General features: G+C 37.1%; 1 protein-coding gene across 2 annotated transcripts; it reads left to right on the forward strand.

The window, feature by feature from the left end:
* The first annotated feature begins 1,857 nt into the window (after window positions 1-1,857).
* On the forward strand, window positions 1,858-11,770 carry bmi1a (bmi1 polycomb ring finger oncogene 1a). 2 transcript variants are annotated; one of them, XM_061239565.1, is made up of 10 exons: window positions 1,858-1,988; window positions 6,965-7,095; window positions 7,322-7,418; window positions 7,702-7,757; window positions 7,848-7,898; window positions 8,517-8,625; window positions 8,834-8,882; window positions 9,259-9,354; window positions 9,881-9,961; window positions 10,368-11,770. In XM_061239565.1, exons 2-10 carry the CDS (start codon window positions 6,978-6,980, stop codon window positions 10,698-10,700), a joined length of 990 nt encoding a protein of 329 aa, XP_061095549.1. In that variant the 5' UTR covers window positions 1,858-1,988; window positions 6,965-6,977; the 3' UTR covers window positions 10,701-11,770. The 2 variants fall into 2 exon arrangements, with proteins under 2 accessions (XP_061095549.1, XP_061095548.1); XM_061239564.1 differs by lacking the exon at window positions 1,858-1,988 and adding an exon at window positions 2,402-2,794.
* The last annotated feature ends 4,788 nt before the right edge of the window (window positions 11,771-16,558 follow it).

Here is a 16,558-nt window from a genome sequence, read left to right on the forward strand (position 1 = left end):
TATTGAAGATTGTTGTTGCATATCTGTGGAAATATTTCGATGATGTTCCAAAAAAAACAACAACAACAGAAAAACAGGAAAGACAGTCCAAGCACACTGTATACATCGTGTGGGCCATCATTTAGTCATATATTGTGTGTTCCGATACATTCGTCTGCAGTGGCCTTTGTGCATGTAAAGGTTTAAGGGCAGTCTATTCTCAACAGATTAACCCTGCTCAATAAGTTTTAAAAAGACAGCAGATGCATGTGAATAGTTTGAGTCAACTCTGGGAATTAAGCAAATCAAGCATGCAGTTCTTCCACAAGCTATTATAGTTTCAGCTTTAACTTACGTGTGTGTGTGTTTGTTTTTTCTGTGTGTGTTGGGGGTGGGGGGTGGGGGACTGTTTGTGATTGATCTACACTATTACTGTCTTATGCTTCATTAGGCGACGCTATACATTGTATTTATATCAATCAACCTTTGCAAACGACTGCTTTGGGCGTTTGTACTGCCTTATCTACTAGACTACAGTTCAAATATCGAAAGTACAATGCACAAGGGCTGGATGCAACTCAATCAGTAGCCTATAAATGGAGAAAAAATGTCAAGCCCTCTTTTGCAAACCTTTCCATTTTTGTTCATTCAGATCTGTTAATTGCCGGATTTGTCTCGGTTTCTATTTTTTAAAGTTGGTTTATGGCTAGCCATATACGCTATGTATTGTCGCAGTAAATTTTTTACACGAATGTACAAGATTATAGGCTATGATAACGTTTTTTTCCAACGATATGTGACAAATTGAAACAGAAATTGCCCTACTTTGACCTTCCCATGGTAAGTGAACATGAAAGGAAGTAACTAGACAAAACAACCGTTCGTTATTTGACATTGTAGACTGAAAGCAAATTTGATATGAATTGTGCTCTGTAAATTGATCTATGGAGTTCTTAGAAAGTCGGATACTGCGACAATTAGCCTAAGTAAAATATATATACTCTCTGCACCGGAGATGACGCAATGTGCATTTGATTCTAATACTTTGTTTTTAGAACATGTCAGTGCGTTTTTGTAAAATCTTGTGAGAAAGATGAAAGACGAGGCAAAGGCTCTTGAAAGCTACACAGTCGTAAAGCCCGTAACCTACTTGGAACGCCCGGGGAAGCGCCAGTGGAATCTGACTTGGCGCGTGACCCCTCTCTATCTTGTGCTGACGTCCAGTCGACAAGAACGTTCGCTTGGATTTTAATAGGTTTGAAAAGCAAAGTAAAAATATATTTTAAAAAAAATTTTTTAAACCAACACAGCATGCAAGCCATCGTGTGCACGTATGTTCAACTATTAAACATATGAGGAATAATTAAACATCTCAGCTTTTTTTTAGGCTACTTTCATAAAACCCGTAGGCTATTATGAAAGCTTGTCTTTTTAAGCGTGAATACTTTGTTTCATTATCATATAGGTATATTGGTTTGGTACAAAACAGTGATATCGGTTCTGTAACTTAAATCCACCAATTGTATCACTCACCACACTACAAATGACAACCTAGAACCCGCATACAGCATTGCCACAGCTCAGATGTATGTGCGAAAAATATACATGATCTAAAATATTAATTTGCATTTAAGCATTGAATAAAACTACTGATAATGTGTCGAAAATAATCGGTTGGTACACGAGGCAATCGTGAAATATTACCGTTTTAATGGCTGTGAACAAACCGTTAATTAGCGTGAGCTATCTCAGTCGATGAAACAGCACGTTCTTAGATAATTTCATCAGGCGCCCCAGCCAATTTCATGATACCTGAAAGGAAAACGTGAGCGTAGGCTACAGGCTATTGGACCCGAGCCGATAAAGTCTGAGGTTATGCTTTGCTTTGAAGCGGCGCTGGCTTCAAAAACCCGGGATTTGCCTCTAACGAAAGAGCGCGAGCTGCCGACTGCTAGGCTATGTTATTTGCGATTCACTTGCGATAGCCTACACTACTTCAATATACGGTGGTAAGTCATTCGTGTATTTTAATCCTTGTTTGTGGATTTAAAGGCGACAATATAAACATAAACGAATTCAGCGTTTCCCTCACAGACTATTATCAGGACCCTGCGCCATGAAACGCGCCGCAGTCTGTGCCTTGGTTAAAAAAAGGCCAATAGGCTATATTTTTTGCCATAAAACGTTCCTATTTATAAAAAGGACTTTGTAATATAATTGGCTTTGGTAAAGGTACACTTTTTCAGACGGAAAATGTAATTTGAAGAACACGATCCATTGTCTTGAAAACTCGATTTCTATAAACGCGATCTGAATGCTTTCGCTCGGAGGATGAATAAGGTGTTATAAGGGAAATGGAGGTATAAAGCAAAGATTCATACGCGGTTTACACCGACACTAATTCCCTGGCCACCCTTAAGGAATGAGACCACGTGACAGAGCTGGGCGGTCGAACTACAAGCCATTTTGGGGACGGTGTCAGTTTCCACTGAACCATCAGCATTGCATTTTTCAAACAACTGAATTAGGAACGAACCTCATAGAGGTAGCATTTTGATCAGTTAAATCGGACAATTGCAGTTCTGGCTCTTCGTCTATCCCATGCTTTAGACACACAGAGGGTGCGGGCAGGGCGAGAAATAAGGATTTTCGTAACTAAAATGAGCTCTGTGCTGCCGTGCGCTTATTGCAATTGACAGCGTCTGCAGCTCTTTTCAAGATGGCCGCTTGGCTCGCGTTCATTTTCTGCTGATCGACTTATAACTTTGATTGTTTATCCGTACCAAGTCTCACTGGCCTACAACATAATCCTGGGGTAAGTGCTATTCAGTCTCCCTTCTTACCAATTGGTGAATTCTGAAAGGATCTGCGTTATTGTTACGTTGTTTTCTATATGAAATGGGAGATGAGGTCTGCACTTGATACGAGGTTCTGACAGTGGTTTTACGCACACCGCACGGATTCAGTAAAGCTACGTACACTGCTTTAAATTTAGTTCCAATCTCGATCACGCATTGTTTATGAGGCAAATGGCCAGCCGCAACGTGTAGATAAATATTTATACTATTGGTTGACTATATGGTTGCTACTTTATAGTTTAGTTCTAATTTGTAGTCTTTGATGAAAGCCGACGTTCTAGATAAATTAGGAGTGAGATGGGTCAAGCGTTCATGTTAAGTCAGATTCAATCGGTTCTCCCTGTCAGTTTATTTCAATCTAGAGCCATTATTTTATAGAGTATTCATCAATTGGATGTTGAGAACCTAACAAAATGCCTACAGCATTCAGAGGTAAACCCTAAGCATTTTATTAACTTAAGTTTTCCATTGGTGGCTGACGTCTTGGCAGAACAGTCAGTCTCGAACTAGCCTGGTTTAAGATTGTTAATTTAAATGTCCCTTTTCGTATTTTCAGTGATTAACACTGTAAAGAAAAGAAAAGCAGGGACGTTTTCTACAACATTGATGATACCTACTTTGTCTTAATTTAAAGCTCTTCTGTCATGTTTTGCAGTGTGGCAGGGGTGGCGTTAACTTTGACTAGGATATAGGTTCCATTGATTTTTTTAAGAGCACATACGTCAGTGGAAACTTCTGACAAATATTTATGTAGGCGAGCTATATGCCATTGTGGAGTAGCCTATTTAGGTGTCGTTTTTATTTGGTATGTGGATTTCAATGGGATGTGCGTGTGACTCGACACACTGGCCTTCACACGCTGTTAACGGGCTATCGGTTGATTTGCAATTAACAAAGCCTGGATTAATAACAAGACTTGCACTTTCACATTGATTCGGCCAGGAACAATGAACACGACACGTATGTGGACAACCTTGACGCGACATGTGCAGTAGCCATTTCGTGGTCAAACCATACTTGCAAAAAATCAACTGATAAAGAACATTTCAGTGAAAGCGCTGAGCTTCGGGTAGGCTAATTGCGATGGGTTTACAAGTACACTATTGGCTTCGAATGTGCTTTTGGATCAATAGTCATATGGACAGAATCTCATGTTCGTTTATTAGGCTACTGTGATTGCGCCATTTTAGTGTTCATACATTTGACATTGTTGATTGCGCCAGTTCTCAATATAGTGTTGTTTTATGGGCCTAATAGACCATAAAAAGGTTGTAACCGTGGCGGGTCTGTAGTTAAGTGCATTGCATTTCTACTGCTTGATATTTGGCTGTCCTACACTGCTGCATGCATTTTGTTTGTTTCGGTAAAGAGGAACTGTTTTGGGTTTCATTGTCCGCGCGCTTACATTGTCTGAAAGTTTTTTTGGTTTTAAAAACAATGGCATGTTATAACGGTGTTCTGTAAGTAGCCTAGATGCGCAGGCCTCAAGTGCGTGTAGACTGTTACTGTAACCTAGTTACTGTGAAGAGTAGGCTGCAAAATGAATTTAGATAGGCTACCCCTGTCCGGGTGGGTTCCTGCTTTTGTTGCTGTATTATTTAACATGCATATCCTACCTAATTCAACTATATGCATTGTGAAGGTAATTTACCATATCTGCTGGATTGCATTCGCAGACTTGTGAAAATGAGTTTATAAATTGCAACTGCTGAGTCTATATTGCAACATGGTCTCAACAGAACTCTTGAATTCATTGACCAGAGGGATACGTTGTGAATTAGTAAGGGATGCTTCACTGTTTTCCATTTTAATCGATGACAACACAACACTCATTTGTTTTGACAATGTTGCTTGCTTGTTTGTGGTTGCCCAAATTAAACGCTTGCATGTGCTATGTTTCTACTTTTTGTGCATTGCTCTTGGAGAAGATTTAACAGTTGTACAAACATCAACAAGTTAATCAGCTGATAGAGCGCAGCTATGTAGATTCAACACACAAACGAGTGTAGGTTACATGGGTGACTGCGATCTACCTGAATAGGGTTACACGAAGAGATATCTTGTGCAAACGTACGACTGTGAGACATCTAACATTGCCCTGGCCCCGGTGATAGCATCGGCTACGCCAAGTCTGAAAGCCTGATGGTTGAGAACGTAGCCTACCTCACTAGGATATTGACATTGTATCTATAAAACTGCGCTGTTTCCAGTACCCTAGTCAGATATAGACAGACCATTCCCAGATTAATAGCCTATATAGCCTACCTTATAGCTTACTAATACTTCAGAGTGCATACCATTTTTGCAAAAATCACCGCTATTTCGTATTGTGTCTTGTATTAATGAGCAGTGTGTAGCCCTACACGTCTCGTGGAGACTAGCCTACTAAACGCCGCTTAATGTGGGCGACCTCAGATGGCGTAGGCTCCTGAATGGATGGATAGGCTATCACTTTCGTTTAAGTCGCAGTTCTGTTCTTGTAATTGGTTATGCAAGACGAATGCTGGCAGCTGTAGCACAATTTTCCGTCTTCAAAATTGGCTGTCAGTGAGTTTGTGGATAAGCTATGTGTGAGGGCACATTTCGGTTTCACGGGTGTGACCGCTTGTAGCCTATTGAAAATGAACCCATATGCAGCCTTGTTCTTTAAGCCTTGGTCTTAAAACTTGCATCTGAGAATAGGCTAGCTTCCTCTTCCCCGAAGAGTGATCTTTCACTGTTTCACTAGCCTACTTTGTGGTTGGATGTGTTTTCGGATTGGCTATTCAGCACGCTCCAAGTCTAACGTTTTGAAATCCCCTATGTTGTCAACTTTTAGCCAACAAATGGTCTTCGTTGTCATTTTATAGGCAATTCAGAATTAATTCCCACAGCCCATATTAGCTAGCCTTTTTACACTTGTTATTATCTTTGGCTTTACTTAGGCTATAACTGCAGTGACTGAATTCAGCCAATGAAGAACATAGCCTATCTCTATCTGTTTGAACCTATAACCAACTAAACAGTGCTCAGCGTACATTTAAAACCGGGTCTAAACACATCTGTCCAGAGAGCCGATTTAAATGTTAGCCTATGTTTTGCGGAGAGAAGTGTTAAGTAAAATATAACGAACCGATTGTCGACATGGTAGCCAACGCTGTCGTAGGCTAGTCTGTTCGACCACATTTTTAAAATTTGTTGTTAACATAAAAAACCTTGCTTATCTGTTGGCTTTAGATTTATTTTTGTCACATCTCCATGAAACATAGTTGCTCTTGTGGCGCGGCTCTATTTTCAGTCACTGGCAAGATGCCAAGTATAACCTAAGTTGCTATAGCAACAATAAGAATTGCCGTGTTTGGACACAAATAAACATTTTACTGTTGTAGATCTTTAAATAGCCTAGTAAAAATAACTGCTGAAACTACTGACAGCAAATATCGCGAGTGTCATGTTTTACCTTAGACCTAGATGGTGGTTATTGTATTAAAAATTAACGACTGAAGCTCTACCATAGCAAATCCCCTCCGGTCAGGTCTAACCTTAATCGTTTTGACACACTGGATCTCAGCTTTAGTGATATTACTTGAAGTCTTAACAGGTAACGTTAACTTGTGAAGTCTAAGGAACTTCAGTAGCCGAACGTTGGAGTGCTTTTCTCCGTTGAGCCATTTATCCGCGTGTGATGGTAAATCTTACTCATTTTGTCTACGGGAGTCAAGGTTCATAGCCATTGGGAAAATATAAAACATATATTTCCATCGTTTCATGGTGTTATGTCAGGTAGCCTATTGTTAAGCCAGTTCATGGTATGATTCGCAAATGGCTGCTCTTCCAGTAAGGTAACTTGGTTGCCATTCTAGATCTCAGTTTTTTTCTAACCTTTATTATTTTATTAACATGCTGTGATAGTCTACAGTTAACTGTTGATGAGCACCATAATTCTACATTCTACTTCTACATCTTTTAAATGAAAGGTTACTGGATAAGTAGCTAGCCAGCTATAGCCTTACATAATTTGCTTCTGAAGTTACTTGTAAGGAGGCTCTGTTTTAATTAAGAACCCTTAGGCTACACACAAGTCAATATGAATGCAGTAAACTGACAACAGGCTTCTCAGTTAATGGTTTTTTTATTATTTTTTTTAGGTCTTTGCCTTCCATGACGATGCATCGAACAACAAGAATTAAGATTACGGAATTAAATCCACATTTGATGTGTGTTTTGTGTGGTGGATATTTCATAGATGCAACTACCATCATAGAATGTTTGCACTCATGTAAGTATCACAGCTTGGGTAGAAGGCTCAAGATAAATAATAGCAATGGCATACAAACATATAAATTCTATTTCTTGCATCTTAAAGTAATTACTGTTGCCTTTGCTATGTTAGCCATTTTCATTGATTAAATGGTAAAATGAGTGCATTGATATTTAAGTGTCATAATTAATAAATGCTTTATAACCACTAAAATCCATTGTCTCTCTCTGAATTATATCCTCAGTCTGTAAAATGTGCATTGTGCGCTATCTGGAGGCCAGCAAATACTGTCCAATTTGTGATGTCCAGGTTCACAAAACAAAGCCTCTGCTCAACATTCGGTAAATTTGAGCCGTTTCTTCCATGCAGGACACCTGAGCCAGTGCCAATCATTTTGTAATGACTGATTAAGCACATTTGGTCTTGTATGCATGATTGTATGCATATTTGCGTGTTGGGTATCATTAGAATAAATGTCGTAATTGTCTGTTACCTTTCACTGCAAGGTCAACAGGTCTAAAGCTCTACAACTCGCTGATCACACATACAATACAATGTACACATAATGTACAATTCTATCGATGTTCAAAGCATGTTAATAGTAAAAATTGTGTCTGTTTCTAGCTCCGACAAGACTCTTCAGGACATTGTGTACAAGTTGGTTCCTGGTCTCTTCAAAAGTAAGTGTTCTATTTACACTTGTTACACCACAGTAAAATCAATTCATTTATTAAATAAATGTGAGTAAAAACCCTTTTGTTTTCCTATAGATGAAATGAAGCGGAGGAGGGATTTTTACGCAGAGCATCCGTCAGTAGATGGTAACCACTTTCTGTGTGGAAAATTAGAATGGTCTATATTCATATGTATATTCATATGTCATATGTCATAGTTTGTAAGACACGCACATTGAAAGTGGCACCTATATGATTGTAGGTATATGAGGATGTATGAGGATAGCTCTCCTTTTGATTGCTTATAACATGAAATACACTCACCGCATTGGATAATATCTACCATTTGCTTATTGACTAACTTCCAGTTAAAATCCAGTTACCAACTTATTTGTCTTTTATCCCAGAATTAAAAAAAATAAGTTTTGCCCTGACTAAAAATTCAGTATTGTGTTCTGCATTATAAAATACAGATGGCATACATAATTTGATGTGAGTCCGTTGCCAGGTGTACTATGTAGTACAGCAGTTAAGGCACATGTCTGAGATGGTATACACGCTTCTTTTGTACTTAAGTGTAATTTTGACCAAATGCACAGTATTGACTATGCTATAGGTTTTGCAGGCAATAGACTTTTGATCCACCACATACTCTACATAAACATGTATAGAATTTATGGATGGACTGTGCAAAGAATTTGATTTATGAATTCAGTTTAAGAGTTGAAATATGCTGTTATGGTAATTTTAATATTTTGTTTTAAGCTACGAATGGATCAAATGAAGACCGTGGAGAGGTGGCCGATGAAGATAAGAGAATAATCACAGATGATGAGATAATCAGTCTATCCATCGAATTCTTCGACCAGAACAGGTATAATCAACAAAATATCTATCTTGTCTTGTCAAAAGACACAAAAACTGTCTGTTTGCAACCTAGCAACCCAGCAACCTTCTAAGGTTTCACTTCACCAAGCAAATAAACACATAAGAGTCATTCAGTTTTATGCCATTGCTATTACGGTCTGTTGTGGAGTGGTTGGAGTGTAATTGAATTGTTTTTGTGTCCTTTTTCCATTCAGGATAGAAAAACAAGGCAGCATGGATGAAAAGAAGAAAACAAAAGAAGAGGTAATGCAGCACTGTATTTTATTTCATCCTGGTCGCTAATATCCAGCATGTAATTGCTAAGAGCATGTAAAGACATATAGAAGTTAAATGTGTAGCAGAAATGTACTGTTGAGTATGTGAAATGTTCATTTTGGCTGATTCATCTGAGCAAAAATGTGTTGCAATGTAAACCCAGTGATACATTTGGGCAAATATGAATGTGCTTTCAATGATGCCACATTGAACGTTTTGTTTTGACTCCAAAAGTAACTACCTTTTTAACTGCATTGAATAGGCCTACTAGTTTTTGATTCTCAGAGCTGGCGATGGAATGCATTGCAGTTAAATTGAGCTTTTTATTGAGTAATTTTGAATATTTCTTAAAACAAATTCGCAGGTAAATAAACGGTATCTGCAGTGCCCTGCTGCCATGACTGTGATGCATTTGAGGAAATTCCTAAGAAGTAAGATGGATGTTCCTTCCACCTTTCAGGTAAGAGAATTATTAATTATTCATTAATTATCTCACCTAATATTTAATCATCAGCTAATGAAGCAATACACTAAGTAAAAAAATTGAACAAGTTTGAAGTATACATATTTTCCACTGAACATAAAATGGTTAACTGAAACCAGGGCTATGTAAAGTGAGGAATGAAAAATGGCCAAACAATTTAGTACTTCCTCAATTATATTAAAGCTACTGTTTAACTCAGCGGCATGATTGAGCAATCTATTTCAAATGGTGCCTTTTTAAAAACACCTGGCAGCCTATTACAACCAAATTACTGCATACAATTATTTTGTTTTTGTGTAATTGTATGTTACTAAATACAATATTTTTTTATGTTCATAAAATGGCAACAGTACTTGTGATGGCTATCTTAATACAACTTAATGCAGTGTCATCGTTTTTTTATGATTGTGTAAAATTATTTTGTACACATTATGGGTATTTTAACAGGTGAATGTACTTATAATATACATGATAAATTCCCCTTATTCTCTCTCCAATATAGATTGAAGTAATGTATGAAGATGAACCATTGAAAGATTACTACACATTAATGGACATTGCCTACATATATACCTGGAGAAGGGTAATTTGCTTTTAATATCTTCACATCAAAAACATTCTGTGATGTTGTCTCCAGAAATTAAAATGGAATTATAAAGCATGAATGAAAACGGTTTGAAAAGTAGTTTTGAAGCTTCTATATTGGAAACCATTGCTTTGTTTCCACATTGTATTCTTCAATAAAACAATTAAAAATTGTAGTTATTTTTGGAGTTTTTATTTGATGGTGTCTAAATAAAAAGAAATAGCATTCCAAAGATTTAAAACTCAAGTGCATTATGTAAAAAATATATTTAAAGTTCATTAGCTTTGTTCTTCATATAAGGAAATTTAAGTTTCACATTTTGACTGCTTTTGCTAAAACTGTGACCGATCTTCAAAGAAATATAAACCGGATATTTAATAATCCGTCGCACGTCTGCTTACAGAATGGACCACTACCTCTGAAATACAGAGTTCGTCCCAACTGCAAAAAGATGAAGATCAGCCACTCGCAAGAGGGACTGAACAGTACCGGCCGTTGTGGGGTTGAGAGCGACTCTGCCAGTGATAAAGCCAGCAGCCCTGCTGGCGTGCCTTCTACTTCCTCTTCGCTTCCCAGCCCCAGCACCCCGGTTCAGTCCCCACACCCGCACTTCCCCCACATCTCCAGCACCGTCAACGGAAACGGCACAGCACCCAGCCCTCCTGTCAGACAGACCCCTTTATGCAACAAAGTGCGCAAGGCCTCCTTCAATGGCTCCTCCACGTCTTCAGGATGATGGCCACTGGGCCTTGCCTAGCCTGTGCCAGATTACCCAGTTCTTCTCATGCCAACATAGCTCTACCGTAGATGCTTACTTTTTGTCATTGTTATTGCTCTAATTATGTCACGTGTTTTGCCTTAAATGAAATCACATTTCTGTTGAAATTGAGTAGGCTAAGGTCATGGACAAAGTAGTCCATGTATTTTTTCCCTTATTAGATTTAATTTTTTGCTGTGAAAAAGCTTCCTGTTGAAGGTGGTTTATATGGGAACATTAAGGGCGACGATCTGCAATTATCTTCATTTGCGGAGGCGGAAGATGCGCTTTGTAGATTATCTTAATCTTTTGCTTTTGATCCACTGAATTCAATCAATATGTTTCGCTTGGCATCAGTTTAAATGTGTATTTCAAGGTAGAGTCTTCTCTTCTCAGACTTCAACGTTTTTCTGATCGAAATTGTTTCCTTTAAGCTATATTTGTAAAACGCGGCCGATTTAAGAAATTAAACCCTAAACGTCGAAGTAAATTAAATGTAAATGGTGCGTTCAGATAGTTGCCACCTGAACAAACTAATATCCGAGCAATAGTCTACGTGTTATGGAGACCGAAATCGCAAAAAAGTTAAAAGATCATGGAAATATTTTATTGCACGCGTAGTTGCATCTATCCTAATTAGCGGCAGTATTACGACTTGTGGACTTTATTACAGAGTGTAAATAGTGCAAGCATTCGGGTTGTGGCAATCCGTTCTAATATTTCTTTCTTGACGCCGAGGGACAGAGCTTCATTCAGTCTCCTAAGCTAAATGCTTAAAGTTCGTTCAGAAATAAGGATAGGCGCCTGTATGTGCATATTTACTTGATTAGCTAATATAGAGGTGGAATAAATGAACAAAGCTCATTGTTTGAAAAAGACAGACCTCTGTAAAGAACATCACCTATATGAAAGTCCATTTCATGCTAGAAGACAAATGTTTTGATGTATCCAGTGTTCTAAATATTTGTACTGGCCGTTTGTATGTAAAACTATTGTATTGTTACTGTTGCACAGTATAAAAACATCTAAATAAACATTTTACATTTTGATTACTTTGTTTTCTTTTTAGAATTTTGTTTTCATGCTCAACATAAGAAACTGAACGCAAGCTAGGGTATATTTTGAATGGTCGACGCCAAATCCGGCAAGTCTTTAATAACATGTAGTTTCTGTCACCAGTGTCCCTCGATTAGCTAATTGCAGAATCCTTCAGGTTCCTTAGGTTATTAAGATCGAGTCCAGGTTTGCTGATGCCAGTAGGTCTTCAGTTTTATGGGCAAAGTTATTTTACGGCCTCTTGGCAATAGATGACAACGTAGGCCTACCCTTGGCTTTCACACAAAATCAACCTTTGTATGAAATGTTAACATGAGAGGTACCGGAGGATCAAAGCATTTTTACAGGTTCTATGAATCCATTCAAAGCAGACGACCTCACGATACAGCTGATTTTTAATTTTATTTCAGTTTAAATGGACACTGGACACCCAGAGGTGGGCGTCTATTACAGCTATAACGCAATATGTCTTTGATTTGATTATATTATTTGAACTTAAAGGCCTATATTCTTTGTTTTTGCTCCCTAAAGCAAATGTTTGTGTTAAGAAGAAAATAAGTCTTATGTGTTTAAAAGCACCGCACATTAAACTTGTGCTCACACTTTGCTTTCAAATGTACTCTTTCAAGTGAATAAGAGTGTTGTTTAAATCAGTAATTACATTAATGGATCATTTGTATTGAACACAGCCCGTGAAATGTGTAATTATAGTCTTTTGATAAAAATATTTACACACACACATAATTCTTCCCACACATAATTTCATTTTAATGATTATATTTACAAGCACATTTGTAAACCTTTTAATCAAACATCAATTATTGTTTTTCAGAATGTTCTATGAAATATTTTTTAAATAATTGCAATTATTAACATCAAATGTTTATTTCCCCTTGTTATTATCTTATAGTATAGGCTATATTATAGAAATATAAATTATTTAGCCTATTAAAATAGCAATTATTATAGTTGTTATTCATAATAGGCTAGAAATAGGCCTAATAATAAATATAATGGACCTAATAATTAATAATAATAATAATAATAATAATAATAATAATAATAATATATAGGCCTAGGTCTGCAGAAATGTTGACATTTAGGCTATTAGTGCAGTTTATTCTCAAAATTAGTGCAAATGTATTATTAGTCGAAATATGTATAGCCTATTTGTTAGATTTTTGGCGTACTATAATTTGTGGGCCGATATTATCTTGAACTGACATTTCCGCTATTCTGTGAAAGATTTCTGTCCACTGGCAAGATAAATCACATTTCCGAATAAAATAATTGAATTATCAAATGAATGATCAATTAATAGGCCTCCAGGTCATATAGGTCTGGTTTAATACCAATGAAAGTGCCAATTAAAGTCGAGGTTGCCAACTACCCCAGCCTAAAAATAAAAAAAAAACATTTCAGAAAATTTCGGTTGTTGCACAGCACGTGAAAAAATAGAAGCAAATTATTTGTTCAGTCAGTAAGAAATCGATAGGCTGTTGTTGTCGGGGTATAGCCGTAAACAAGAGTGAATGGAATAGGCTATGAAAATCATCACATAAGTTTACATTTTGGAGAAGGTTTATCACAGATTATAATAATAATGGAATTTAAAATGTAAACAAATTCTTTTTTTTTGTTTTGTTAAATTCGTTGGTGAAGTAGCTAGGCTCTATTATTCAACCTGGAAATATTTTATGGTGTGGATTTGTCCATAGCAAGCGCCCACTTCTTTTATTACAAATGCGAACGTATTACATCGCTAGTTTTGCTATTAGTCCGCCTTTCCAAAATTACATTAAATAGTCAATAGCCTTCAGCTCGATCATATCTCACACAGCGGTCTCTTATTTGGGGTTGAGAACGAGAGGCTCCGTATCCAAGTCGGAACTTAACTCTTTATATGACAAATGACCATTAGGCTACGTCTCCACAAACCAAAATTAAGAGGGAAAAAAAGAATCGGAGTATTTCGCTATGATTGCTCGTGATTGAATAAAAATATGGTATTTCCGGTGTTTCTGAAAAATTTTGCGCTAACAGCAAACGGATCCAATTCCAAAACGTTAGAACGGAGCTACGTGGGATGTCGATAATTAAATTGGACACATGGATAAGACAACTATAATTATAGCTTGTTTTATTCGTAAAGACAATTGATCTAATATATTACGTACTTTAAGAATTTGTTTAATATAACACCATTCATACAATTGTAGCGAGTTAGCCTAATTTAGTTTAATCGTCGATCAATGTGTTTTTTTTGGTATATAATTTAAGTAGGCCAAGGCTAATCATCGTGGCAATGCAGGTGGAGGTGAGATTGCAATCGAACATTGTATATTTGGGGACATAATTATAGTAACTTAATTCTAAATTATTGTGATTTCTGATTGGACAAGTGAAACATAATGATCTCACGATCTATAGCTGCCCATGTTACAAAAATGCTTTCCATGTTGTATTAGATCCAGATTAATTAAAATAATTCCACTACGATTCTTACCTGTAATGTATAGAATGCTCTGCAAGGTTTGGGACCACGGAATTATCCCAATCCGTTGAATTAACACAAAGCAGACTACGGTCATTGTAGTGCACAGAATAATCTCTAACCACGTTTATAACTGGTTGGCATTTATATAGCACCTTTATCCAAAGTGCTGTACAATTGATGCTTCTCATACACACACTCACACACCGACAGCGATTGGCTGCCATGCAAGGCGCCGACCAGCTCGTCAGGAGCATTGGGGGGGGGTTAGGTGTCTTGCTCAGGGACACTTCGACACAGCCCAGGCGGGGGATCGAACCGGCAACCCTCCGACTGCCAGACGACTGCTTTTACTGCCTGAGCCATGTCGCCCCCACGTTTATATTCTGTTTGTAATATTAGGAATTGTTATAATTTGTAAAAGTAAAAATAATTTAATGTTATGTGACATGCTTAGACACACAATTCATTAGTGGTTCATTGGCAAAAATGTGTTTACACACAGATGAGATGTAAATACAGAATGTATTGTCACCAAATGATTAAAAAAGGAGGTGATTGTCTAGAAATAAGATGAAAATCTATTATAGTTCTATCAAAATAATGAGCCTATACTGACATTGTTGAATACCAAAACTGAACAATGTAAGCTTTTGTTCTTCATAATCCCTTGTGAAGTCAATTAATTGCTCACTTTTTGTGTAAAACAAACCCAGCAAAATAAGTAGAACATCTATCTGTCAGACATGACCAGTACCAAAAAAGCTTTTGTACAATGGGATAAACTGCAGATAGTTTAATAATGTTAATAATTGGACCTGCTGACCCCCATTCCCAGTTTGTCCTTTCTGTAAAATGTCACATACAAGAATATGTGGATATCTGAAAAAAATGAATGGGACATATTATCATAATAATTTTGGGGTCCATCCTCATATGTTACACATTGCCTTAAGCTATTGTGCTGGGAGCATTGTGTATAAGCTTGATTTGGTTCAATCTATTTTTTATTAATCACAAAAATAAATAAATATTGTCTTGCACTACAATACTGTACTATTTTCCCATGTATAAACCATAAGCGGGATGAGAGAGGCTTGTTAGTAAAAAGCAAATAGTCATACACCATATGACACAAAAACAAACCTTTTTTGTGTCATGGTATTGAAATGTGGATGTATCAAAAAGCATTCCCATATTTCCAATTCATTATATCCCAAGTCAGTTCTCAGAAACTGCATTGCACATGGTTATAACCCCTTCTTGCAGCCTTGGCATTGTGGCGTGTTGTGGCTATTAATATTCTGACCTTGGTGTCAGTTTGTGGCCAGGTTTGGCATGGAAATGGCATTTGTCTTGTTGACCATGGCCATGTTTGTGACAATGACCAGCAAACTCTTGCAATTTCACAACATGCACTTAAACTACAGAGGTCTCCATAGTTGTGGTTACATTGATACCTTGCCTTCTTATCTGGATAATGTGACCATGTAACCAAGTAACCATGAAGTCAAGTGACCTCTGACAGTTACCAAATGAATGCATAACTTTATTAATCATTTAGCAGGTTTGAAGAAGAATGTTCAAACCTGCTAAATTGAATAATGAGAAATCATATTCAATAACTCAAGGGGGTCGTTTCATTTTGCATGTTTTAGAATTAAATTCATTTTTGCACAGTGGAAGCAAGATTTTAAAATTTGTAAAAACTGCACTCTCATAAATAGCTGAGTGCATTTAGCATTTATACATTATAGAAGGTATTATGCTGCAATTCTGTTGCTGATGCGATTTAAAGAGTATTAATCAACTCCTGGCGCTCTATGAATTGGGCTTTGACAGCCAACCCAACCCAAAAATAGATTTTCTCCCAGTAGGCAAACAAAGAACGCAATGATATCGATTCCGAAACTTAACACATAGGCGATTAAAAAGAAGTGTAAATAAAGTTATCCCAATAGTTTATTTTAAAAAAAAATGTAATCAGTTCACCATTATTCAGTAGGATAAATATAAAGCACACGCTGGCAGGATTCAATGTGCTCAAAACCGCCACGGCCTTTCTGAATCATTCTGGTCACCAACATTGACCCATTTAATTTGGCATTGCACGGTTAACTAGGCTGTAGCTGCTGCTGTTTATTGTAGGCAGGAGGCTTTTCATTTATAACAGCAAAATATGTTTTTGAGAATTTTTATTTGTTCAGTGGGCTAATATTAGCCGCAATAATAAGTTGGCTTTATAGGCCCGGCAGAACACATAACAGAAATTATGGATAAATGATAA

Source organism: Conger conger, chromosome 4 (genome assembly GCF_963514075.1).
Source record: "Conger conger chromosome 4, fConCon1.1, whole genome shotgun sequence".
Classification (NCBI taxonomy): Eukaryota; Metazoa; Chordata; class Actinopteri; order Anguilliformes; family Congridae; genus Conger; species Conger conger.

Bases quoted from the DNA above. Each gene is read 5' to 3' on its own strand.
- bmi1a (XM_061239565.1), top strand. From the start codon at position 6,978: ATGACGATGCATCGAACAACAAGAATTAAGATTACGGAATTAAATCCA. The intron at 8,626-8,833 runs GTATAATCAACA...TTTTCCATTCAG, and splicing joins GAATTCTTCGACCAGAACAG to GATAGAAAAACAAGGCAGCA. The intron at 8,883-9,258 runs GTAATGCAGCAC...ACAAATTCGCAG, and splicing joins AGAAGAAAACAAAAGAAGAG to GTAAATAAACGGTATCTGCA.